The 22,953-nt window shown below is 54.7% G+C and overlaps 1 protein-coding gene across 8 annotated transcripts; it reads left to right on the top strand.

Moving 5' to 3' along the window:
- Positions 1 to 325: 325 nt before the first annotated feature.
- MAP4K2 (mitogen-activated protein kinase kinase kinase kinase 2) lies at positions 326 to 14,397 on the top strand. Of its 8 annotated transcripts, none has more exons than XM_001166072.7 (32): positions 326 to 512; positions 622 to 679; positions 911 to 1,001; positions 1,081 to 1,145; positions 1,443 to 1,498; positions 1,807 to 1,854; positions 1,943 to 1,985; positions 2,381 to 2,453; positions 2,533 to 2,664; positions 2,738 to 2,800; positions 3,171 to 3,252; positions 3,347 to 3,454; positions 3,879 to 3,957; positions 4,083 to 4,141; positions 4,721 to 4,764; positions 5,896 to 5,934; positions 6,026 to 6,059; positions 6,180 to 6,285; positions 6,368 to 6,456; positions 6,537 to 6,578; positions 6,667 to 6,751; positions 6,847 to 6,926; positions 7,007 to 7,067; positions 7,170 to 7,287; positions 11,112 to 11,170; positions 11,259 to 11,362; positions 11,448 to 11,625; positions 13,072 to 13,140; positions 13,260 to 13,346; positions 13,575 to 13,645; positions 13,749 to 13,804; positions 13,910 to 14,397. In XM_001166072.7, the coding sequence occupies exons 1-32, from the start codon at positions 417 to 419 to the stop codon at positions 13,995 to 13,997; spliced, it is 2,463 nt and encodes an 820-aa protein (XP_001166072.1). In that variant the 5' UTR covers positions 326 to 416; the 3' UTR covers positions 13,998 to 14,397. The 8 variants fall into 8 exon arrangements, with proteins under 8 accessions (XP_001166072.1, XP_001166036.1, XP_063640225.1 ...); XM_001166036.7 differs by having other exon boundaries at positions 332 to 512; positions 6,392 to 6,456; XM_063784155.1 differs by lacking the exon at positions 2,533 to 2,664 and having other exon boundaries at positions 332 to 512; positions 6,392 to 6,456.
- Positions 14,398 to 22,953: the final 8,556 nt, after the last annotated feature.

The raw sequence follows: 22,953 nt of genomic DNA, 5'->3' as shown, positions 1-22,953 counted from the left end.
AGATTTATTTTTCAGTTCCAAGAAAGATGAATACATTTTGTTAAAAAAAATATAAAGCGCAAGTCCATGTTTATCTGGGAAATTGGGGATGGGGCGGGGAGTGGAGCGCCCCCTCTTCCCTCTGTCTTCTGGCTCCCGGGACTTTGCGCTCCCTACCTGTGGAGCGCGAGCGACAGTGGCGGCGGAAGGACGTAGGCTCCGCCCCGGCCTCGGGGCTTCCCCGCGCCGCCGAGGGCCCGTCCCGCGGGCGCCTCCTCCCGGACTGGCGGTGGGGCATCCCCGGCGCGGCCCCGCCCCCGGGCCTCAGCCCCGCCCCCGCGGCCTCAGAGCCACGGGCGCCCGCCCCGCCCCGCGCCGCCCCGCGCCGGCTCCGCAGCTCGCGCCCGCCCGCCTGCCGGCCCGCCCGGCGCCGGGCCATGGCGCTGCTGCGGGATGTGTCGCTGCAGGACCCGCGGGACCGCTTCGAGCTGCTGCAGCGCGTGGGGGCCGGGACCTATGGCGACGTCTACAAGGTGCGACGGGACGGGCGGGAGAGCCGGGAGGAGGGTGCCAGCCCCGCACCCCGCGGCAGGATCTAGCCCCCGGCCCCGCCCCACACCGCTTCACCCTCCGCCCCTGCAGGCCCGCGACACGGTCACGTCCGAACTGGCCGCCGTGAAGATAGTCAAGCTAGACCCAGGTGAGGGCCCGGGTCGGGCCTCTGCGCCAGAGGAAGGGCAGAGCGCCCGCGGGCGCGGGGTGCGGGCGGAGGGTTGACGTTTCCGAGACCCCTGAGAGGCGTGCCCCGGGAGGTGCTGTCACCTGCACCTGCCTGGCCCGGAGGGAGGCACTCTGTGCCCATTTTGCAGATGGGGGCACTGAGTCAGGGCAACCCCAGCGCGCCTTCCCCATGATGCTTTGTGCTTCCCAGGGGACGACATCAGCTCCCTCCAGCAGGAAATCACCATCCTGCGTGAGTGCCGCCACCCCAATGTGGTGGCCTACATTGGCAGCTACCTCAGGTGAGGCTGCCTTATCCTCCTGGCCCCAGGCAGCCCCCATGTGACCTGCTTTGTGCCCACCCCAGCTCTTTGTCCCTAGGAATGACCGCTTGTGGATCTGCATGGAGTTCTGCGGAGGGGGCTCCCTGCAGGAGATTTACCATGGTGAGGCCAGGGCTCCAGGCCCCAGCAGGCCCCAGCGTTCCCCCACCCCCACCCCACTGGGGTACCGGAGGGGACTCTGGGCCCTGGACTTGGGCTCCTCTCCACTCCTGCCTGGCTGTGTGACCTTGAGAGAAATACTGTCCATCTCTGGGTTCAGTATCCTAGACTAAACTGGGAGGGGACGTGGCCAACACCGCTTTCATTTAACAGTGCCTGCTGCTTTTCCCACACACGGTAGCCTGGGAGGGTGGGCATGACCCCCGGGCCCCCAAGCCAGCCTCTCCCTTTTCCTTTCAGCCACTGGGCCCCTGGAGGAGCGGCAGATTGCCTACGTCTGCCGAGAGGCACTGAAGGTAGCTGGGCCTGTGAGGTGCCCACACCTCTGGTCTCCAGAAGCTGTGGGCCAGGAGCCCAGATGACCAGCAGGGAGGCGGGTGGAGTGCCTCGGGTGGGGCTGGCCCGAGGGGCTGTAGGTCCTGGGGAAAAGGGGCCCCAGCCCTGTTGCCGGAAGCAGTCCATTTCCCTCTTGGCTCAGTCACTTCCTGTTTGGGGAGAGGGGAGGAAGAAGCAGCCTGAGTGGGGGGCCCCAGTCCTGAGAGGGGGTTCGGGGAGGTGGGACAGTGCTGGGTGGCTGCTCTCAGGGACTCCTCTTTGTCCCCAGGGGCTCCACCACCTGCATTCTCAGGGGAAGATCCACAGAGACATCAAGGTAGGCACCTAGCTGGGGGCACTCCTGGGGAGGGAGGAGGAGGCCCTCGGGGGCACCAGATGGGATTGTCTCTCCTCCATTCCCACAGGGAGCCAACCTTCTCCTCACTCTCCAGGGAGATGTCAAACTGGGTCAGTACCCTGGGGACACCATCAGGGTGAGGGCTCTGTGGACCCTCCCTGGCTACCCTGGACTCAAGGGTTGGGTGTCACTGGGCAAGTCACTTTGCCACTTGAGTCTCAGTTTCCCTGCTTAGAAGATGGAACGGTACTCCCTCCCTGCTGGAAAATGGAGGAGGTTGGGTCTGCACAGAGTTGACATGGGACCAGGCACTCCGTCAGGGATAGAGGGTGGTTGACTCCTCTCAGGAGAGGGACCTGGCCTTGCCTAGGGCCTGCGGCAGCTGTGACCAAGCGGGGCCACCTGCCCGTCTGAGCCCTGCCAGGTGCAGCCGAGCCAGAGCCCTGGGCGTGGGAGGGTGAGTGGCAGCCAGAGGGCTGGTGAGAGTGGCTGTTTCTCCCCACAGCTGACTTTGGGGTGTCAGGCGAGCTGACAGCGTCTGTGGCCAAGAGGAGGTCTTTCATTGGGACTCCCTACTGGTGAGGCTGCGCCTGGGGCGGAGGGGTAGGGGCCACAGAGCGGGGCACCCGGCCATCCCATCTGTGACTCCACCTCTAGGATGGCTCCCGAGGTGGCTGCTGTGGAGCGCAAAGGTGGCTACAATGAGCTATGTGACGTCTGGGCCCTGGGCATCACTGCCATTGAGCTGGGCGAGCTGCAGCCCCCTCTGTTCCACCTGCACCCCATGAGGTCAGCCCAACACTTGCCCCTCACCTGACCCTTGATCTGCGGCCTGTGGCCCCTGACCTCGCGCCCTCCACAGGGCCCTGATGCTCATGTCGAAGAGCAGCTTCCAGCCGCCCAAACTGAGAGATAAGACTCGCTGGTAAGGGCCACACCCTGCTGCCGGGACCCCCTTTTCTGTCAGCCCCATAGTGGACAAACAGCCTCTGCCAACTCCCGGGGGGAACCCCAAGAGCCCTGTCCTTTCTGGGCTACTACAGACCATCTGAGTCAGGGGCCTGGTCCTTCTGTGGGTTGAAGACCCAGCGTGGTCAGAAAAGAAGGGCAGAGGGTTGGTGGAGGAGCCGCTGTGTCGCAAGGCAGCGTTGCTCGGCCAGTGGCCCTTGGCCTCGGCTGGCTCCTTCTTGGGTGGGCCCAGCAGACGCCTCTGTAGGGGTGGTAGGGCAGCTGGCAGGACACCCTGCACGAGGGCTAACCTGGATCTGGCGCTGGGGGGCTCTTGTGCCTTCTAGGACCCAGAATTTCCACCACTTTCTCAAACTGGCCCTGACCAAGAATCCTAAGAAGAGGCCGACAGCAGAGAAGCTCCTGCAGGTGGGAGGCAGGGGGCCGGGAGAGAGGCCCAGTACTCAAAAGCAGGGCCCTGGATCAGGGGCCAACCTGATCACCCCCCTCCCCCACTTTCCAGCACCCGTTCACGACTCAGCAGCTCCCTCGGGCCCTCCTCACACAGCTGCTGGACAAAGCCAGTGACCCTCATCTGGGGACCCCCTCCCCTGAGGACTGTGAGCTGGAGGTAGGTGAGCGGGGCTGGAAAGTGAGTCTTGGGCTGGTCTGCTTAGAAAGAGCCCAAGGGTGATGTTGGTGGAGGTCCTTTAACTGGCACCATTCCAGCTCAGGGAGCTGGCCTCAGCTGAGCCCTCCCATTAGGAGTCTCTGTCATGCTGACTTTGTTTCCTGTACCACCCCCTTGATAGGTCCCTGCCCTTGAGTCCAAGCTGACCATGACCACGACTGTGCCATTTTCTTGCTTTCTGTGTGATCTTTGGCACCGCTCTGTGTGGGTTCTCTCATCTGTGAAGTGGGGTTCCATTTTATTTTACAGTAGTCCCAGAGGGCTGTCATGAAAGCAAAACGCACTGGTGCGTGTGAAGCTCCTAGAGCAGCCCCGGCATGAGGCGCGTGCCAGGTGTGTCCACACTGTTTCTGTTTTTCCTTAGACCTATGACATGTTTCCAGACACCATTCACTCCCGGGGGCAGCACGGCCCAGCCGAGAGGACCCCCTCGGAGATCCAGTGTGAGTCTGCAGCAGGGGCTGTGTGTGTGCAGATTTTGGGGGGCCTGTGTGCACATGGATTTGGTGTGAGTAGAGGTCCATCCTGAGACTCCAGCTCCTTCACCCTTGTACTCTGGGCCCCCCAGTTCACCAGGTGAAATTTGGCGCCCCACGCAGGAAGGAAACTGACCCACTGAATGAGCCGGTGAGCGGGCAGGCCTTGAGGGGAAGGTGGTGCCCAGAGGTGGGGCAGGGAGGTCGGATGGAGGCCGAGCAGCTCAAATCAAGGGAGATTTGAAGCTGGGTGGCCTCGGGCCTTGGGCCTTGGACTGTCCAAGCAAGCCTGTCCTACCCAGGGACCTGGAGGGTTAGGGGCTCCTTCCTGGGCCAAGTTCTTTTAGGTGGGTGTCTGGAAGGTAGCACAGAGACCGTGCCTTTCCCAAAAGGAGGCCGTCATGTGCCTGAGCCCTCACCCTACCCTGCTCAGCCTCGTTTTCCCACCTGTGTGTCCCCAGTGGTCTGACTCTCTGTCTCTGCCCTCATCGGCTCTGTCACTGGTCTCTCCTCACCCCCCAGCCTGTCTCTTCCTCCCTCGCTGTCTGTTGCCCTTTCTTTCACAGTCTTCAGCTCTGCCTCCCACTGTCTGTCTCTCTCATCTTCTGTGTGTTTCCATCTCACCTTTCCCGTCTGTCTGTCTGTCTTTCCTTTCCTGAATCTCTTGAGCGCCCTCTCACGTTGCATCTGTCTCTGCTTCTTCCCCGGTCTCTACCTTGGTTTCTCCCAGTGGGAGGAAGAGTGGACACTACTGGGAAAGGAAGAGTTGAGTGGGTAAGTGAGGTATGGGGAAGCTGCAGGGGGTGGCAGGGGCGGCAGAAAGGCTGACCTCTGACCGGGCACGGTGGCTCATGCCTGTAATCCCAGCACTTTAGGAGGCTGAGGTGGGTGGATCACCTGAGGTCAGGAGTTCAAGACCAGCTTTGCCAACATGGTGAAACCCCATCTCTACTTAAAATACAAAAATTAGGCTGGGCGGGTGGCTCATGCCTGTAATCCCAGCACTTTGGGAGGCTAAGGTGGGTGGATCACCTGAGGTCAGGAGTTCGAAACCAGCTTTGCCAACATGGTGAAACCCCATCTCTACTTAAAATACAAAAATTAGGCTGGCTGCGGTGGCTTACGCCTATAATCCCAGCACTTTGGGAGGCCGAGGTGGGTGGATCCCAAGGTCAGGAGTTTGAGACCAGCCTGGCCAACATGGTGAAAGCCCGTCTCTAGTAAAAATACAAAAAATTAGCCGGTGTGGTGGCAGGCGCCTGTAATCCCAGCTACTCAGGAGGCTAAGACAAGAGAATTGCTTGAACTCGGGAGGCGGAGGTTGCAGTGAGCTGAGACTGCACCACTGCACTCCAGCCTGGGCAACAGAGCGGGACTCCATCTCAGATAAATAAATAAACAAACAAAAGTTAGCTGGGCATGGTGGCCCACGCCTGTAATCCCAGCTACTCGGGAGGCTGAGGTAGGAGAATCTGGGAGGCAGAGGTTGCAGTGAGCCGAGATCTTGCCATTGCACTCCAGCCTGGGTGACAAGAATGAAACTCTGTCTTAAAAAAAAAAAAAAAAAAGGCCGGGTGTGGCTCACGCCTGTAATCTGAGCACTTTGGGAGGCCGAGGTGGGCGGATCACAAGGGCAGGAGATCGAAACCATCCTGGCTAACACGGTGAAACCCCCTCTGTACTAAAAATACAAAAAATTAGCCGGGTGCGGTGGCGGGCGCCTGTAGTCCCAGCTACTTGGGAGGCTGAGGCAGGAGAATGGCGTGAACTTGGGGGGCGGAGCTTGCAGTGAGCCGCGATTGCGCCACTGCACTCCGGCCTGGGTGACAGAGCGAGACTCCGTCTCAAAAAAAAAAAAAAAAAAAAGGAAAGGCTGACCTCTGACCCCTTTTCCCCACTGCCCAGGAGCCTGCTGCAGTCGGTCCAGGAGGCCCTGGAGGAAAGGTGAGGGATGTGGGCCTGGGGGAGGGGCAAGGGGCAGGTGGCCTTGGTGCCAGTCACACCTCATGCCTCACGCCTCATCTCCCTCCCACAGGAGTCTGACTATTCGGTCAGCCTCAGAATTCCAGGTGCCACACAGAGGGAGGCTGGAGCTGGGATCCAGGCCACTGCAGAGGGTACGATTGGAGTGGGATGTGGTTACAGGGCAACCTGGTAACGGCCGGGCTGGGCCCTGCCCCTCCTACCAGGAGCTGGACTCCCCAGACGATACCATGGGAACCATCAAGCGGGCCCCGTTCCTAGGGCCACTCCCCCCTGACCCTCCAGCAGAGGAGCCTCTGTCCAGTCCCCCAGGTGAGTCTCAGGCTTGGGAGGCCAGGAGGCAGCCCCAGGGTGGGGGCTGCAGCAGGAAATTACAGCACGCCTGTGCCTGCAGGAACCCTGCCCCCACCTCCTTCAGGCCCCGACAGCTCCCCACTGCTGCCCACGGCCTGGGCCACCATGAAGCAGCGGGAGGATCCTGAGGTAAGAGGGTGCTACAGGGGGGTGGGGAGACGGGCGGCTACAGCTGTCATATCAGCCCTGACTCCTTTCCTCCCTCCCAGAGGTCATCCTGCCACGGGCTCCCCCCAACTCCCAAGGTGCATGTAAGTGTTTGCCCCAAGCCCTGCAGTCCCACAGCCCTGCCACCCACCACCCCTGCACTCCCTCGCCAGCCCCTTGCCTCCTCTGCAGATGGGCGCCTGCTTCTCCAAGGTCTTCAATGGCTGCCCCCTGCGGATCCACGCTGCTGTCACCTGGATTCACCCTGTTACTCGGGGTAGGTGGGGGCAGGGAGGAAGCGGGAGCCCAAGGAATCCCTCAGCTTGGGCCAGGGGCCATGTCTGACCTCTGACCCCATGCCCAAACTGGCAGACCAGTTCCTGGTGGTAGGGGCCGAGGAAGGCATCTACACACTCAACCTGCATGAACTGCATGAGGATACGCTGGAGAAGGTGAGGCCCGGCTGGCTGTGGGGGGCAGAGGCCTTGGGGGGGCCTGGGGTGCTGACCATCTGTCCCTCTGTGGCCTCCAGCTGATTTCACATCGCTGCTCCTGGCTCTACTGCGTGAACAACGTGCTGCTGTCACTCTCAGGTACAAGGTGGGATGGGCAGGGAGGCAGGGCCCGCAGGGGCTCCAGCGCCTCAGCATCCTGCCCACCAACACCCCAGGCCTGGCCTCTTCCTGTTTCTGCAGGGAAATCCACGCACATCTGGGCCCATGACCTCCCAGGCCTGTTTGAGCAGCGGAGGCTACAGCAACAGGTTCCCCTCTCCATCCCCACCAACCGCCTCACCCAGCGCATCATCCCCAGGTCAGGGATCTTGGGCTTGCAGGGAGCGGGAGGCAGAGGGGCAGGGAGGGGCTGGAACATGGCCTTGCCAGTTCCTGGGATTGCAGCAATCTTAGACGTGTTACTTTGTCTCTCTGAGCGCCCGTTTCCTCCTCTGTCAATACAATTGATGGCCTTCCCACCCCCTCCCGCCGGCTTGTTGGGAGGCAAGAAGGAGACAGTGGATGTGAAAGTGCTTTCCAAGTTGTAGGAGCTGTGGTTGTTCGGATGTGGGGCTTGACAGTTAAGCAAACGTTTACTGAGCACTTATGCTATATTGGCCCCTATGCTGGGCTTCAGGACATGGAGAATCCCATGAGTCCTCGCTTTCAAGAAATGGGGGAGATGGGCAAGTCCTTGCTTTCAAGGATTCCCATGAGTCCTTGCTTTCAAGAAACAGCGGGGCTGGGTGTGGTGGTTCATGCCTGTAATCCCAATCCTGTAATCCGAGGCAGAAGGATTGTGTGAGGCCATGTGTTTGAAATCAGCCTGAAAACACAGGGAGACCTTGTCTCTACAAAAAATCAAAAAAGTCTGGGCGGGGTGGCTCACGCCTGTAATCCCAGCACTTTGGGAGGCCAAGGCGGATGGATCATGAGGTCAGGAGATGGAGACTATCCTGGCTAACATAGTGAAACCCCGTCTGTACTAAAAATACCAAAAAAATTAGCCGGGCGTGGTGGCACATGCCTGTAGTCCCAGCTACTCGGGAGGCTGAGACAGGAGAATCGCTTGAACCTGAGAGGCAGAGGTTGCAGTGAGCCGGGATCATGCCACTGCACTCCAGCCTGGCCGACAGCAAGAGTCTGTCTCAAAAAAGAAAGAAAAAAACCCCAAAAAATCAAAAAATGGGGCCAGGCGCAGTGGCTCACGCCTATAATCCTAGCACTTTGAGAGGCCGAGGTTGGCGGATCATGAGGTCAGGAGTTTACGACCAGCCTGGCTAATATGGTGAAACCCCGTCTCTACTGAAAATACAAAAATTAGCTGGGCGTAGTGGTGCGCACCTGTAGTCCCAGCTACTCGGGAGGCTGAGGCAGAAGAATCACTTGAACCCTAGAGGCAGAGGTTGCAGTGAGTGGAGATTGCACCACTGCACTCCAGCCAGGGCAACAGAGTGAGACTGCATCTCAAAAAAAAAAAAAAAAATCAAAAACTTAGCTGAGCATGGTGATGTAGGCATGGCGTTGTGTGTTGGTGGTCTCAGCCACTCAGGAGGCTGAGGTGGGAGGATTGCTTGAACCCAGGAGGTTGAGGTTGAAGTGAACTGTGATCGCGATCATACCACTGCATTGAAGCCTGGGCAACAGAGCAAGACCTTGTCTCAAAAAAAAGAAAAAGGGAAATGTGGACAGTTAGCAGCCGGTACTGAGGTCCAGTTAGAGGGAGAGCTGGGAGGTGTGGAGAGGCCTCAGAGACCGGGCAAGCTTGGGAGGTTCGAAAGTGTGTCAGGGTTTCTAGGCAGATGAGGTAGGGAATGGCACTCCAGGCAGGGGGAAGAGCAAGTATATGTTAGTATGTGTTGGGGCGGAGCAGCCTGGTGAGCTGGGGAGCTGTAAGAGTTTGCCTGGGGGCCAGGCACAGTGGCTCACGCCTGTAATCCCGCACTTTGGGAGGCTTTGGCGAGTGGATCAACTGAGTCAGGAGTTCGAGACCAGCCTGGTCAACATGGCGAAACCCCGTCCCTAGTAAAAATACAAAAATTAGCCGGGCATGGTGGCGGGCGCCTGTAATCCCAGCTACTCGGGAGGCTGAGGCAGGAGAATCGCTTGAACCTGGGAGGCGGAGGTTGCAATGAGCCGAGATCGCACCATTGCACTCCAGCCTGGGCAACAGAGCAAGACTCCGTCTCAAAAAAAAAGAAAAACAGAAGAGAAAAACAGTCAGATTCTGATTCTCTTTTGAAAGTTGAGCCAGTAGGATTTCCTGATGAAAGAGAAAGAGGAGTCAAGGATGGCTCCAAGGTTTTTGGCCTGGGTGTCAGGAAGAATGCAGCTGTCATCAGCTGAAGGTGGAGCAGTTTCAGGGGGAGCTGAATTCAATTTTGTTGCATGAACATGCTTATTAGATGTGCAAGTGGGACCTGCGTCAGTCCATGGCTTGGTGGGGCTGGGCTCTGAAGGGAGGGGCCCTGGGCTATGGGCCCCCGACATTGTCATGACCAGGTGGGTGGTGTGGGAAGCAGTGGACTGAGTGCAGAGGGTAGGGGAGGCCAGGCCAGTGGCTGCAACAGCTGGGGAGCTCGGGAGCCCCCTTCCTGCAACGTGCTCACTCCAGGACCACATCTGGAGCCCGGTGGCCTTGGGGCTTCCTGAGCTCAGTCCCCAAGTGAGTCTGCTTTGGCGCAGGACCTACAGGAAACAGGCCCATCAGAGCCCCAACAGGTCACAGGCAGCTTTGAGCTTGTGTTCGGGAAATGGCAGAGGCACAGTGAGCACTTTGAATGCAAAGAACAGAGAACTGGAGTTGTTTGGAGAAAAAACAAATACAAAATATATGCCTTTGTCCCATCCAAAGACCAGATGGGGAGGAGAGTGGGAGGAATGTGGGGAGAGGGAGGGATGAGGACCAGGGACAGTGAGAGACAGACATTGGCTTCCTCCATGTCCTGGCAGAAGGTACAAACAGGACACGGGCCACTGGGTGGAGGTGGCAGGGCTGCTGACAGGAAGCCCCATTCCCCAGAGGAAGAAACAGGCTGAGAGGGTCCCCTGGAGGGTTAGGGGACACTCAGTGGCCAAGGCAACGGCCCCTCTGATAACTGTCCCTCACTACTTCTACCCCGACAGCAAGGCAAGCCACCCCCTGGCCCCACAGGGCTGTTGCCTCTGCTGGAAAAGCAGAGGGCAGGCCATTTGCCTTTTGAAGTTCATTCACTGCCCCGGGCCTGTTTTCCCATCTGTGAAATGGGCTGTGCGCACTCTGTGCAACCTGGTGGGGCTGGAGCCTGCATCCTCCCCAACCCCTCCATGCTCTCATTTCTTCATTCCTTTTTTCTTTTTCTTTTTTTTTGAGACCGAGTTTCACTCTCATTGCCCGGGCTGGAGTCCAATGGCACAATCTCGGCTCACTGCAACCTCCGCCTCCTGGGTTCAAGCAATTCTCCTGCCTCAGCCTCCCAAGTAGCTGGGATTACAGGCATGCGCCACCACGCCTGGCTAATTTTGTATTTTTAGTAGAGACAGGGTTTCTCTATGTTGGTCAGGCTGGTCTCGAACTCCCGACCTCGGGTGATCTGCCTACCTCGACCTCCCAGAGTGCTGGGATTACAGGCGTGAGCCATTGCACCTGGCATCATTTCTTTCTTTATACCCTGCCTTTACCTGACAAGGACTTTCAGTGACTCAAAATAGGTGGAAAGTCCTAATATGGGATGATAGGAGCTGGCCCTCTGTGAGCACACACGATTCCCAGCACTGCCGAGAGCACCTCCCCTGTATTAACTCATGAAGCCTTCACTGTGACTCTCTGGGGTGGGGCCCGCCATTAGCCCCAATCTACAGATGACGAAACTGAGGTATGGAGAGATTAAGTGGCTTGCTTGGAGTCACACAGAGCTAGAAGCAATCCTGAGACCCAAACCCCTGGCCTGGATGGAGACACTCCCTCCTGGCTTCAGGGCTGGGAGACTGGCTTCAGATCCTCCACCTTTCCCAGCTGTTCTTGGGGCAGGTTACTTTGTGTCTCTGAGTCTCAGTCCCTTACTTGTAAAGAGGGAAGCTGATAGTGCCCACCTCATAGGGCTCTGCAGGGGCCTTGCCCATGGATGGCATCCCGGACACAGGCCCTGGTTGTCACCCCTACAGGCGCTTTGCTCTGTCCACCAAGATTCCTGACACCAAAGGCTGCTTGCAGTGTCGTGTGGGTAAGAAATGGGCTGGGCGGGGTGGGGCGGGGCCTGGTGGGGGGCAGCGCAGGCCCAGCCCGGTGCCCACTGCCTGCTCCCCTGCCAGTGCGGAACCCCTACACGGGTGCCACCTTCCTGCTGGCCGCCCTGCCCACCAGCCTGCTCCTGCTGCAGTGGTATGAGCCGCTGCAGAAGTTTCTGCTGCTGAAGGTGAGGGGCGGTGGGGGAAGACCCAGGGCACCCTCAGAGCTCTGGGGGGAGAAATGGAGACCTGAGCATCCCTGCTGCCCCCTAGAACTTCTCCAGCCCTCTGCCCAGCCCAGCTGGGATGCTGGAGCCGCTGGTGCTGGATGGGAAGGAGCTGCCGCAGGTGTGTGTGGGGGCCGAGGGGCCTGAGGGGCCCGGCTGCCGCGTCCTGTTCCATGTCCTGCCCCTGGAGGCTGGCCTGACGCCCGACATCCTCATCCCACCTGGTGAGCAGAAGGGCCAGGCTGCTGGGGGTGTGTATGTGTGCATGAGAGACCGAGGGAGGGAGGCAGGGAGGGCCGAGGCTCCCAAACTAGGCTCCCCACAGCCAGTGGCTCCACAGAGACCTTGAGGGCTGCCATGTGGGGTCTGGGGCCCACAGCCTCCCTTCAACAAGCTTCACCTGGGCTTCCATAAAAGGGTTCATTAGACGGAAGGGCTTGGCAGCTAAGAAAACCCTGGCCAGGCCGGGCACAGTGGCTCACGCCTGTAATCCCAGCATTTTGGGAGGCCAAGGAGAGAGAGGGGCTTGAGCTCATGAGTTTGAGACCAGCCTGGACAACATGGCGAGACCCTGACTCTACAAAAAATTAGCTGGGCATGTTGATGCACGTGTGTAGTCCCAGCTACTTGGGCTGAGGTGGGAGGATCACTTGAGCCTGGGAGACAGAGGCAGTTGTGAGCCATGTTCGTGCCACTGCACTCCAGCCTGGGTGACAGAGTGAGACCCTATCTCAAAACAAAAAACAAAAACAAAAACAAAAACTGGTCAACATTGCTCCGGGCTGCAGGGAAGAGGCAGATCTGGCAAGGCAGGGCCTAGAGGCCCCATTCTCAGCCAGGAAGCAGGACTCCAGGTGTTGTGGCAGCTTGGGGTGATAATGAGCAGTGATGGGTAAGGGAGAAGGGAGGGCGCACGTAGTTAAGGCACCTGGTGCCAGGCCCTGAGCCAGGGGTCTCACACACAAGATTTTATTCTTTATTTATTTTTTTATTTTTTGAGACGGAGTCTTGCTCTGTCGCCCAGGCTGGAGTGCAACGGCACGATCTCGGCTCACTGCAACCTCTGCCTCGTGGGTTCAAGCTATGCTCTTGCCTCAGCCTCCCGCGTAGCTGGGATTACAAGCATGTGCCACCACGTCCGGCTACTTTTTGTATTATTAGTAGAAATGGGGTTTCGCCATGTTGGCCAGGCTGGTCTCCAACACCTGATCTCAGGTGATCCGCCCGCTTCGGCCTCCCACAGTGCTGGGATTACAGGTGTGAGCCACTGCGCCCAGCCCAGGATTTTATTCCTGGTCCTCATGATAGCCTCTCAAGGCAGTGCCATCTTGTCTGTGTTATGAGGAAACAGAGGCTCCGAGAGGTAAAGTGATTTGTACCAGGTCACACAGTGACTGGGTCACGAGGCCTGGTCCCCTTAAACCTGGAGCCCTCCCGTGGCTCCCCGTGACTCCTTCTCCACTCCCCATGAGCCCTAGGACGGGTCACTCATCCTCTCAGAGCCTCAGTTCCCAGCCCTGGAGGGAGATGAGGTTTCCCAGCCCCACAGGGCTGTTGTGAGGCTGACGTGCCCTCATGGCCAAGGGCTGTCTGTAGCCTGGCCCCCGTATCCTCTTGGGGTTGGGGGACTGGTGGCTCAGCCAGGCCATGTCTCTCTTCTCTGCCTGCAGAGGGGATCCCAGGCTCGGCCCAGCAGGTGATCCAGGTGGACAGGGACACAATCCTAGTCAGCTTTGAACGTGAGTGCCCTGGGGGCAGGGCTTAGGGCAGGGGAGTATGGAGGTGAGGCGACCACGTGGGTCTGCCTTCCCAGAAGGGAGCCTCCCCGTCCCCACTCACCAATTCCTTCCCTGTGCAGGCTGTGTGAGGATTGTCAACATGCAGGGCGAGCCCACGGCCACACTGGCACCTGAGCTGACCTTTGATTTCCCCATCGAGACTGTGGGTGAGTGAGCCAGAGGTGGGGTGCAGGCCTTTCCCTGGCCTGGAGCACGTCGTTGCTCAGGGGCCTGGGGCTGGCGGTAGGATGAGGAGGCAGATCCCCCAGCCCCTCTCCTGAGCCATCCTGGTCACCTGAGGTCAGTGAGGACCCCTGTGGCCCAGACCCAGGCTCAGGCGTGGCTGAGGGGGTGCCAAGATGGGTGCAGGGCTGATGGTGGCCTGGCCCCCATAGTGTGCCTGCAGGACAGTGTGCTGGCCTTCTGGAGCCATGGGATGCAAGGCCGAAGCCTGGATACCAATGAGGTGAGTGGGGCCCAGGGACCTTGCTGTCCCCTGCCTTGTGGTCCCTACCTCTTTGGAAAGGACCTACTGGAGTGGCCTCAGTGCTTCCCACCTGTCTTCCCAGGTGACCCAGGAGATCACAGATGAAACAAGGATCTTCCGAGTGCTTGGGGCCCACAGGTAGGCGGTGGTACCCTAGTGTCCCCTTCAGATGCCCCTGAGGCCAGAGAAGGGGCTGATGTACCAAGTGTCTCCCGCCCTGCCCCCTACTCCTCTCTCCTCCAGAGACATCATCCTGGAGAGCATTCCTACTGACAACCCAGAGGCGCATAGCAACCTCTACATCCTCACGGGCCACCAGAGCACCTACTAAGAGCAGCGGGCCTGTCCAGGGGCTCCCCACCCCACCCCATGCCTTAGCTGCAGGCCCTTTTGGGCAAAGGGGCCCATCCTAGACCAGAGGAGCCCAGGCCCTGGCCCTGCTGGGGCTGAAGGTCAGAAGTAATCCTGAGAAATGTTTCAGGCCTGGGGAGGGAGGGGAGCCCCCGACGCCTCTGCAATAACTGGACCAGGGGGAGCTGCTGTCACTCCCCCATCCCCGAGGCAGCCCAGTCCCTAGTGCCCAAGGCAGGGACCCTAGGCCTGGGCCATCCATTCCATTTTGTTCCACATTTCCTTTCTACTCTTTCTGCCAAGAGCCTGCCCCTGCATTTGTCCTGGGAAACACGGTATTTAAGAGAGAACTATATTGGTATTAAAGCTGGTTTGTTTTAGTCCTCTGGTCCCTCTGGGTAGGGGGAGTGAACCCACCTCATCTCCCGCCTCCTTCCCTCCAACACACATTTCTGTGGGCACCACAGAAGGGCAGGGCCCCCAGGGTTTTGGAGAAGCCAGGTAGAGGTGACAGGAGGCCATGGCCCCCAGCAGCCTTCTAGGGGCACTGTGCCTTCCCCTGCATCCTTGCTCAGAACTGACCCTCAGCTTTGCAGTTTGAGGGCTCTGCTGTAGTTTAGCACCCCAAGGACTCATGCAGATGGGGGGACCTCAACAAAGGGACTCTCATCCAGGGCACCCTTGCCCCACGTAGGATCTCACTGGGTGACCCCTGGAAGGGCCCAGGAGGAGCCCCCAGAGGGCTGTTCCCTCCATTCCCATGGAGGCTGCTGCCCATGGAGGTAGCCTGTGTGACCTGTATCCCCTGCCTCCACCTACTGCCTAGGTGTTAGACCAGGAACATCAGATGACAGCACGGTCATCAGATTGGATGGGAAGGCTAGCCTGTGTCCGTCTACCAGACTCCCAAGGGCTGCCTCAGTGCCAGGCCCTGGGGTCACTACCAGAAACAGACCAGCCCCCAGGGAGGGCGTCCTCCTTGCTGGAGCCTGCATCTTGAGGGCATGGCCATTCTCCTGTAGCTTGTGCTTACGCTGTCATTCTCCAAGGGTCTGTCTGCTCAGCTCTGAATGCCAGGGCCCCCAGGGCTGGGCATCCCCTTTTGCCCAAGGCACTGATCAGCCGCTCTTGACTAGAGCCTTTGGGCAGCTGCAGCCCAGGAGGCAGGATGGGAGCTGCCTTGAGGGCCCACAGCTGGGGGGCTGGGAAGGTGGGGGCAGGGTGGGGGGAACAGCTGGAGCAAAGGCCCCATGGTCACCCCTACATTCAAGGCAGGTGTTGGAGGAAGACCTTTGCACCTGGTGGGTGGCAATAAAGACTTGCGGAGTGACGTGGTAGGTGGATGGCAGCCATGCGAGTAGGCTCAGTGGTTCCCACGGTGTCACACTGTCCCCTCAGCCACCCTCCAGCAGAGTTTCAACTGTTGTGACTCTGTCCAGTGACTGGGAGGGTTTCTTGGCTGGAATGGGGAGCCAGCCCAGGGGAGGGAACACATCTCTTCACACCAGGCATTCACACCCATGTTCCCGTGAGCCCCAAGGAGGGTGAGGGGCACCTTCCAAATTGGGGTCGGTGGTAACAGGGATACAAAGTGAATTCCTAACTAACTTCCAATTTTCCAGATTTCTTGGAGGAATGTTGGGACCAGGGTGGGGTAAGTGGGGACAGGGAGGTGAGCTCCTGCTCAGCAAAGGCCCTGACCAAAGGCGCCCTGGGGAGGACTGGCTTTCCGTCCACCAACCGGCCAGCAGCAGACAGTGCCTCCTTGTGGCGGATCTTCCCGGACCTCAGATTCAGTCTGGAAACGGGGTTTGGACTGCAGAGTGTAAACTGCCAAAGTGGGGGCCTCCCATAAAACGCTTGCTGCCAGCAAAGGCAGGCCAAGAGCAAAGAAAGGCCGAGAAACCAGGGAATATGCACTGAGAGACTAACACTTTAAATTTTATTTATGTATTTTTAAATGCGTAACCTTTGCCCATGGTACATATTTTTTTAAATACAGCAGAGATATAATGAAGAGTCTCCCTCTTACCCCGTCCCCAGCCACCCTGGTCTCAGTTACTTATGAACCCTTCTAGAAGTATTTTGCGTATTTAAGCAATTTGGTATATTTTATTCTTGGCGATTTTTTATATACGTATTAACATATTCCACATACTGTACTGACCTTGCCCTTTAAAAATATATCCTGGGGGGCCAGGTGTGGTGGCTCACACCTGTAATCCAAGCACTTTGGGAGGCCGAGGCGGGCGAATCACGAGGTCAGGGGTTCGAGACCAGCCTGGCCAACATGGTGAAACCCCGTCTCTACTAAAAATACAAAAAATTAGCTGGGCATGGTGGCGAGTGCCTGTAATCCCAGCTACTCGGGAGGCTGAGGCAGGAGAATCGCTTGAACCTGGGAGGCGGAGGTTGCAGTGAGCCTAGAACATGCCACTGCACTCCAGCCTGGGCAACAGTGCAAGACTCCGTCTCAAAAAAAAAAAAAAAAAAAAAGAGAAAAAATATATATATATCCTGGAGAATATGAATGTATTAAATTATCACATGCACCCTGAAAAGATATGTATATATCCTGGAGAGTTTTGCGTTAAAGATCTCCCTTTTAAAAAAAAAAAATTTTTTTTTACAGCTAGTGGTATTCCATTGTGTATGTTTCCCATAACAAATGTTAATGACCTGCAGTGAGATCCCTATTGGTGGAAATTTGAGTTGTTTTTACTACTTTTATATTACAAACAATGCTGCAATAAATATTATTAGGCTAGTGCCCCTCTGTACATATTCAAGCACTTCTAGAAGATAAGTTCCTGGAAGCAGCATTAATGAGTTAGCGGTGGCTACATATGTCGTGGTGATAGCTGCTGTCCAGTTGCCCCTCCATGGGCAGAAACCTGTGGGAGGGTCAGACCAGACTCTTTAAGTCATTCTTGAGGACAAGTAGAAGGGACGTGGGCCCCCCCAGGATGTTCAGGTAACTGGCCCATACCCGGAGTCATCCTGGTGAAAGTCAAGGGGAGCACCATGATGTGTGCTTCGGGACGGCGGAGGATCTGCCGTGTTCCCTGTGGCATGTCCAGCACCTGCTCACTACCAGTGCTCAGGAGACCCTCACGAGTAAGGGAATGGACAAGATGTGGTGAAGAGGAGTCCCTGCAATCTGCCCTTGGACTGGGTGAGCCACCCCAGCTCACTGAGCTTTACTTTCCTTAGGTTTACCATATCCAAAGCCAACTGCAGGGCTGTCAGGAGGATCAGAAATACTGTAACAGACATAATGCAATAACATAGATGACTTTTAGAGGTAAATTAAAACAGCACTTTATGCACAGTACGATAGCATATTATAAAGCTCAAAAACAAAATGAAACCATCTATTATTTAGCAATACATGCCCAAGATACAACCCTATTAAAAAATCAAGGGAAGGAAAAGCACAAAATCTGAGATGGTCGTCCCTGAGAGGAGTGTGGGATGGGATAAGGAAGGAGCCCAGGAATTTTTAAAGGTATTGGTAATATCTTAGCTCTCAGGTTTGGTGGTAGGTTCATGGGTATTTAAGTTATAACTCAGTTCCTAACTCACATAAGGTGCCACACATCCTTTTGTATGTATCAAATATTATGTCATAAAATTTTAGTTTGGGCATGGTGGTTCATGTCTGTAATCCCAGCACTTTGGGAAACTGAGGCAGGCAGATCACTTGAGCCCAGGAGTTCTAGACCAGCCTGGTCAACATGACAAAACCCTGTCTCTACAAAAGATACAAAAATTAGCTGGACATGGTGGCACTCGCCTGCAGTCCCAGCTACTCTGGAGGCTAAGGTGGGAGGATTGCTTGAGCCTAGGAGTTCAAGGCTGCAGTGAGCTATGAATTTGCCACTGCACTCCAGCCTGGGTGACAGAGTGAGACCCTGTCTGAAAAAGAAAAAAAAAAAGGAAAAAAATTTTAAAAAAATATTTAAAAGTAATCACCGAAAAAATAGAACTCGCTTGAAAGACAAGACCAAAAACGAAGAGGACGTTTCCCTAGATGGTGAAAACAAGTGGGGCGGAATCACTGCAGTGTCCTGCACAGAACTCTGGAATTGCCACTTTGCAGTTGCTGCCTTCTAGTGTGTATTGTTGAAAGACAGTTTTATTGAGGCATAATTGGCATACAATAAGCTACATATAAAAATGTGTACGTGATGACTTTTGACATACGTGTACACCCGTGAAGCTATTTCCACAATCAAGATAATCACCATCCCCTTCACTCTGGAAAGTTTCCCATGCCCTTGGTAAGCCCACCCTCCTGCTTCTTGCCTCCCATCCCCAAGTAACAACTGTGCTGCTTTCTGTCACTACAGGTTAATCGGCACTTTCTAGAATGTATGTAAATAGAATCACACAGTATGTACTTGTGTTTTGTCTGGCTTCTTGCTTAGCTGAGCATAAGGATTTGCGAGTCATCCCTGTTGCATGCATTAATATTCTATTCCTTTTTATTGCCAAGTAATATTCCATTGTTTGGATGCACCAGTTTGTTTAGCTGTTCACCTGTTGATGGACATTTGGACCATGTTCCGTTGTGAACTATTACAAATAAAGCTGCTATAAACATTCATGTACCTGTCTTTGTTGGATATATTCTATCATTTCTTGTGGGTAAATACTTTGGAGTGGAAGGGCTGAGTCACAGTTAAGTGTCATTTAATTTTTTTTTTTTTTTTTTGAGACGGAGTCTCACTCTGTCACCTAGGCTGGAGTGCAGTGGCCTGATCTTGGCTCACTACAACCTCCGCCTCCTGGGTTCAAGTGATTTTCCTGCCTCAGCCGCCTGAGTAGCTGGGATTACAGGCATGCCCGGCTAATTTTTGTATTTTGAGTAGAGATGGGGTTTTGCCATGTTGGGCAGACTGGTCTTGAACTCCTGACCTCAGGTGATCTGCCTGCCTTGGCCTCCCAAAGTGCTGGGATTACAGGTGTGAGCCACTGCGCCCGGCCGCATCTTTTTCTGTTTTTCTTTTTCTTTTGAGATTGGAGTCTTGCTCTGTTGCCCTGACTGGAGTGCAGTGATGCGATCTCGGCTCACTGCAACCTCTGCCTCACGGGTTCAGGTGATTCTCCTGCCTCAGCCTCCTGAGTAGCTAGGACTTCAGGTGTGCACCAGTACACCCGGCTAATTTTTGTCTTTTTAGTAGAGATGGGGTTTCTCCATGTTGGACAGGCTGGTTTTGAACTCCTGGTCTCAAGTGATCTGCCTGCCTTGGCCTCCAAAAGTGTTGCGATTACAGGTGTGAGCTACTGTGCCCAGCCTTTTTTTGTTTTTTGAGATGGGTTCTCATTCTGTCACCCAGGCTGGAGTGCAGTGGTGTCACCTCCACTCACTGCCACCCCTGCCTCTGGGGCTCAAGCCATCCTCCCACCTCAGTCCTCATGAGAAGCTGAGACTACAGGCTCACACTACCATACCCAACTAATTTTTTATTTTTTGTAGAGACAGAGGTCTACCCATGTTGCCCAGGCTGGTCTTGAATTCCTGGCCTTGAGTGATCCCACTTCAGCCTTCTAAGTAGGTGGGATTACAGATGTGAGCCACCTCAATGTATTTTTTATTTTTTATTTTTTGAGACGGAGTCTCGCTCTGTTGCCCAGGCTGGAGTACAGTGGCGCGATCTCAGCTCACTGCAAGCTCTGCCTCCCGGGTTCACGCCATTCTCCTGCCTCAGCCTCCTGAGTAGCTGGGACTACAGGCACCTGCCACCACACTCAGCTATTTTTTTTTGTATTTTTAGTAGAGATGGGGTTTCACCGTGTTAGCCAGGATGGTCTCAATCTCCTGACCTCATGATCTGCCTGCCTCGGCCTCCCAAAGTGCTGGGATTACAGGCGTGAGCCACCGCACCCAGCCTTTTTTTTTTTTTTTTTTTTTTTTTGAGACAGGGTCTCCCTCTGTCACTCAGGCTTCAGTGCAGTGGTGTGATCACAGCTTATTGCAGCCTCAAACTCTTTGGGGTCAAACAATCCTCCTGCCTCAGCCTCCCAAGTAGCTGGAACTACAGGCACACATCACGCTCAGCTGATTATTATTATTTTTGTTTCTGTAGAGACATTCTCCCTATGTTGCCCAGGCTGGTTTCGAACTCCTGGCCTCAAGCAATCCTCCTGCCTTGCCTTCCCAAAGTGCTGAGATTACAAGTGTGAGCCACTGCACCCAGCCATTGGTGCATTTCTCAATGCCTATAGTTATATAATGTTGCAAAAATGGAATCATGTAATACATTTGTTAAGCATATGAAGCATTTTTTTTTTAACGTTGGATTTTTAGGCTGGGTTTGGTGGCTCACGCCTGTAATCCCAGCACTTTGGGAGGCTGAGGCGGGCGAATCACTTGAGATCAGGAGTTTGAGACCAGCCTGGCCAACATGGTGAAACCCCGTCTCTACTAAAAATACAAAAATTAGCCCAGCATGGTGGCGCATGCCTGTAATCCCAGCTACTCTGGAGGCTGAGTCACGAGAATCGCTTGAACCCAGGAGGAGGAGGTTGCAGTGAGCCAAGATCATGCCACTGCACTCTGGTCTGGGTGACAGAGCAAGACTCCATCTCATAAGAAAAAAAAAAAAAAGTTGGATGTTTAAGATGTGTTGGGCAACTTCCAGCCGCCCATTTCACTCTGCAATAGGGCATGTGCTGTGTATCCTTCTGTAGCCTTTGTTATGCTCAGATAATCATATGCAAACATGCACACATCTGTATGGGGTTTGTGTTGCAAAAACAAAGCCATGTCATATGTATTTCTTTGTTAACACAGAACAGTAGTTACTTTAGGTCGGTTAGTATGAATTAACAGCTTTTCAAAGCTGCCTAATATTCTAGGTTATGGGTTTTCCAATTCAGTCGTTCATATATTGATGGAAATTCACTCTGTTTGCCCATTTTTACCACTACAAAACAATGCTGCAGTAAATGCAGAAGACTTTGAAAACATTATATAATCACATGGCTTGTTTGGGGGCAGATTCCCAGGAGTGGGATATTGGATCGAAAGGGTTTATGTTTTCTTTCTTTTGAGACAGAGTCTCACTCTGTCGCCCAATCACAGCTCACTTCTGCCTCTACCTCCTGGGCTCAAGGGATCCTCCCACCTCAGCTTCACAAGTAACTGTGAGTACAGGTGCATATTTTTTTATTTTTTGAAAGGGGGAACAATTTTAATAGACAACAGAATGCTTTCTAAAAGATTAACGATAGTAGGTGTTAGCACATTTATGTTCTGCTATTTTCATTTATTTTGAGATTCCTCATTATCACCTTAATTTGTATTTCCCTTATAGGCAGTGTCTAAATACTGGTAAATAAATTAGCTAGTCTCAGTCGCACAAACTCAGCACAGTCTAAGGTGGTACTGCTATAACAGAATCCCTGAGACTGGGTAATTTATTTATTTGAGACAGGGTCTTGCTCTGTTGCTCAGGCTGGATTGCAGTGGCGTGATCATAGCTCATTGCAGCCTTGATCTCCTGGGCTCAAGTAATCCTCCTGCTTCAGCCTCTTGTGTAGCTGGGACTATAGACATGGACCACCATGACCAGCATTTTTTTTTATTTTTTATTTTTTTAGTAGATGTTGCCCAGGCTGGTCACAAACTTCTGAGCTCAAGAGATCCTCCCACCTCAGACCCTCAAAGTGCTGGGATTACAGGCATTAGCCACCACACCCAGTCTGGGTAATTTATAAAGAATAGAGATTTCTGGCTGGGCGCAGTGGCTCACGCCTGTAATCCCAGCAGTTTGGGAGGCCAAGGTGGGTGGATCACCTGAGGTTAGGAGTTCGAGACCAGCCTGGCCAACATGGTGAAACCCTGTCTCTATTAAAAATACAAAAAATTAGCCAGGCATAGTGGCGGCACCTGTAATCCCAACTACTTGGGAGGCTGAGGCAGGAGAATCATGTTGGCCAGGCTGGTCTCGAACTCCTGACCTCAGGTGATCCACCCACCTCGGCCTCCCAAAGTGTTGGAGCCACCGTGCCTGGCTGGAGATTAAGTTTCTAACACATGAGCTTTGGGGGACACATTCAAACCTGTCCACCTAAAGTAATCAAAAGGGTCAGAATCTAATTTCAATAGTTTATTCAAGCACAAAACATGAGGGTGGACTACCTGGAAACACCGACTCCAAATGAATGGAGTCAGTGTTTCGAAGTAGAGAAGTTAAGGTTTCATTTACACACACAGAGGCAGAGGAGTTTTAGGATTACATTCTTCATATATGGTCAGTGCGTACTTACAGTAATTTGGTTATAGGCCGAGTGCAGTGGCCCACTCCTGTAATCCCAGCACTTTGGGAGGCCGAGGCGGGCAGATCACCTGAGGTCAGGAGTTCAAGACCAGCCTGGCCAACATGGGTGAAATTCCATCTCTACAAAAATATAACAATTAGCTGGGCATGATGGCAGGTGGCTGTAATCCTGGCTACTCAGGAGGCTGAGCTGGGAGAATCGCTTGAACCTGGGAGGCAGAGGGTGCAGTGAGCCGAGATTGTGCCATTGCACTCCAGCCTGGGCGACAGAGCCAGACTCTGTCTCAAATTGAAATAATAATAATAAATAATTTGGTTGTAAGCAGTGTTTCTTTTTGGGAGGCATACATTTAACATTTTTTACAGAGGGTGTAATAGTCATGGGTTTGCTGTCATCTGGTCTAAGTAAAGCAGGACAACAAAAGGGAAGTTATCTATAAGAAGGGTCATTAAGAAGGCAGCAGGTTTTTGTCCCATGTTTAATTCTCTCCAATAATTGTACAGAACAAGAAAAACAAGCAGGTCTAATTTATTATCTCAGAAAAAATTATAACCATACATGGCTGAGATCACAGTCACCTCTCTCTCCAGGTTTCAAGTGTTGTGGGGGTTCCAACATCTTTTCTATTTATTTTAAAAAACCACAGC

The sequence above is a fragment of the Pan troglodytes genome, chromosome 9 (assembly GCF_028858775.2).
Source record: "Pan troglodytes isolate AG18354 chromosome 9, NHGRI_mPanTro3-v2.0_pri, whole genome shotgun sequence".
In the NCBI taxonomy this organism is placed as follows: domain Eukaryota; kingdom Metazoa; phylum Chordata; class Mammalia; order Primates; family Hominidae; genus Pan; species Pan troglodytes.
The sequence above is the reverse complement of the archived record's forward strand: the minus strand, read 5'-3'. Positions and strand labels throughout refer to the sequence as shown.

Coding starts and splice junctions, on each gene's coding strand:
- MAP4K2 (XM_001166072.7), top strand. CDS start 417: ATGGCGCTGCTGCGGGATGTGTCGCTGCAGGACCCGCGGGACCGCTTC. Junction 1,499..1,806: donor TCTGCCGAGAGGCACTGAAG/GTAGCTGGGCCT, acceptor CTTTGTCCCCAG/GGGCTCCACCACCTGCATTC. Junction 6,579..6,666: donor CCCCAACTCCCAAGGTGCAT/GTAAGTGTTTGC, acceptor CCTCCTCTGCAG/ATGGGCGCCTGCTTCTCCAA.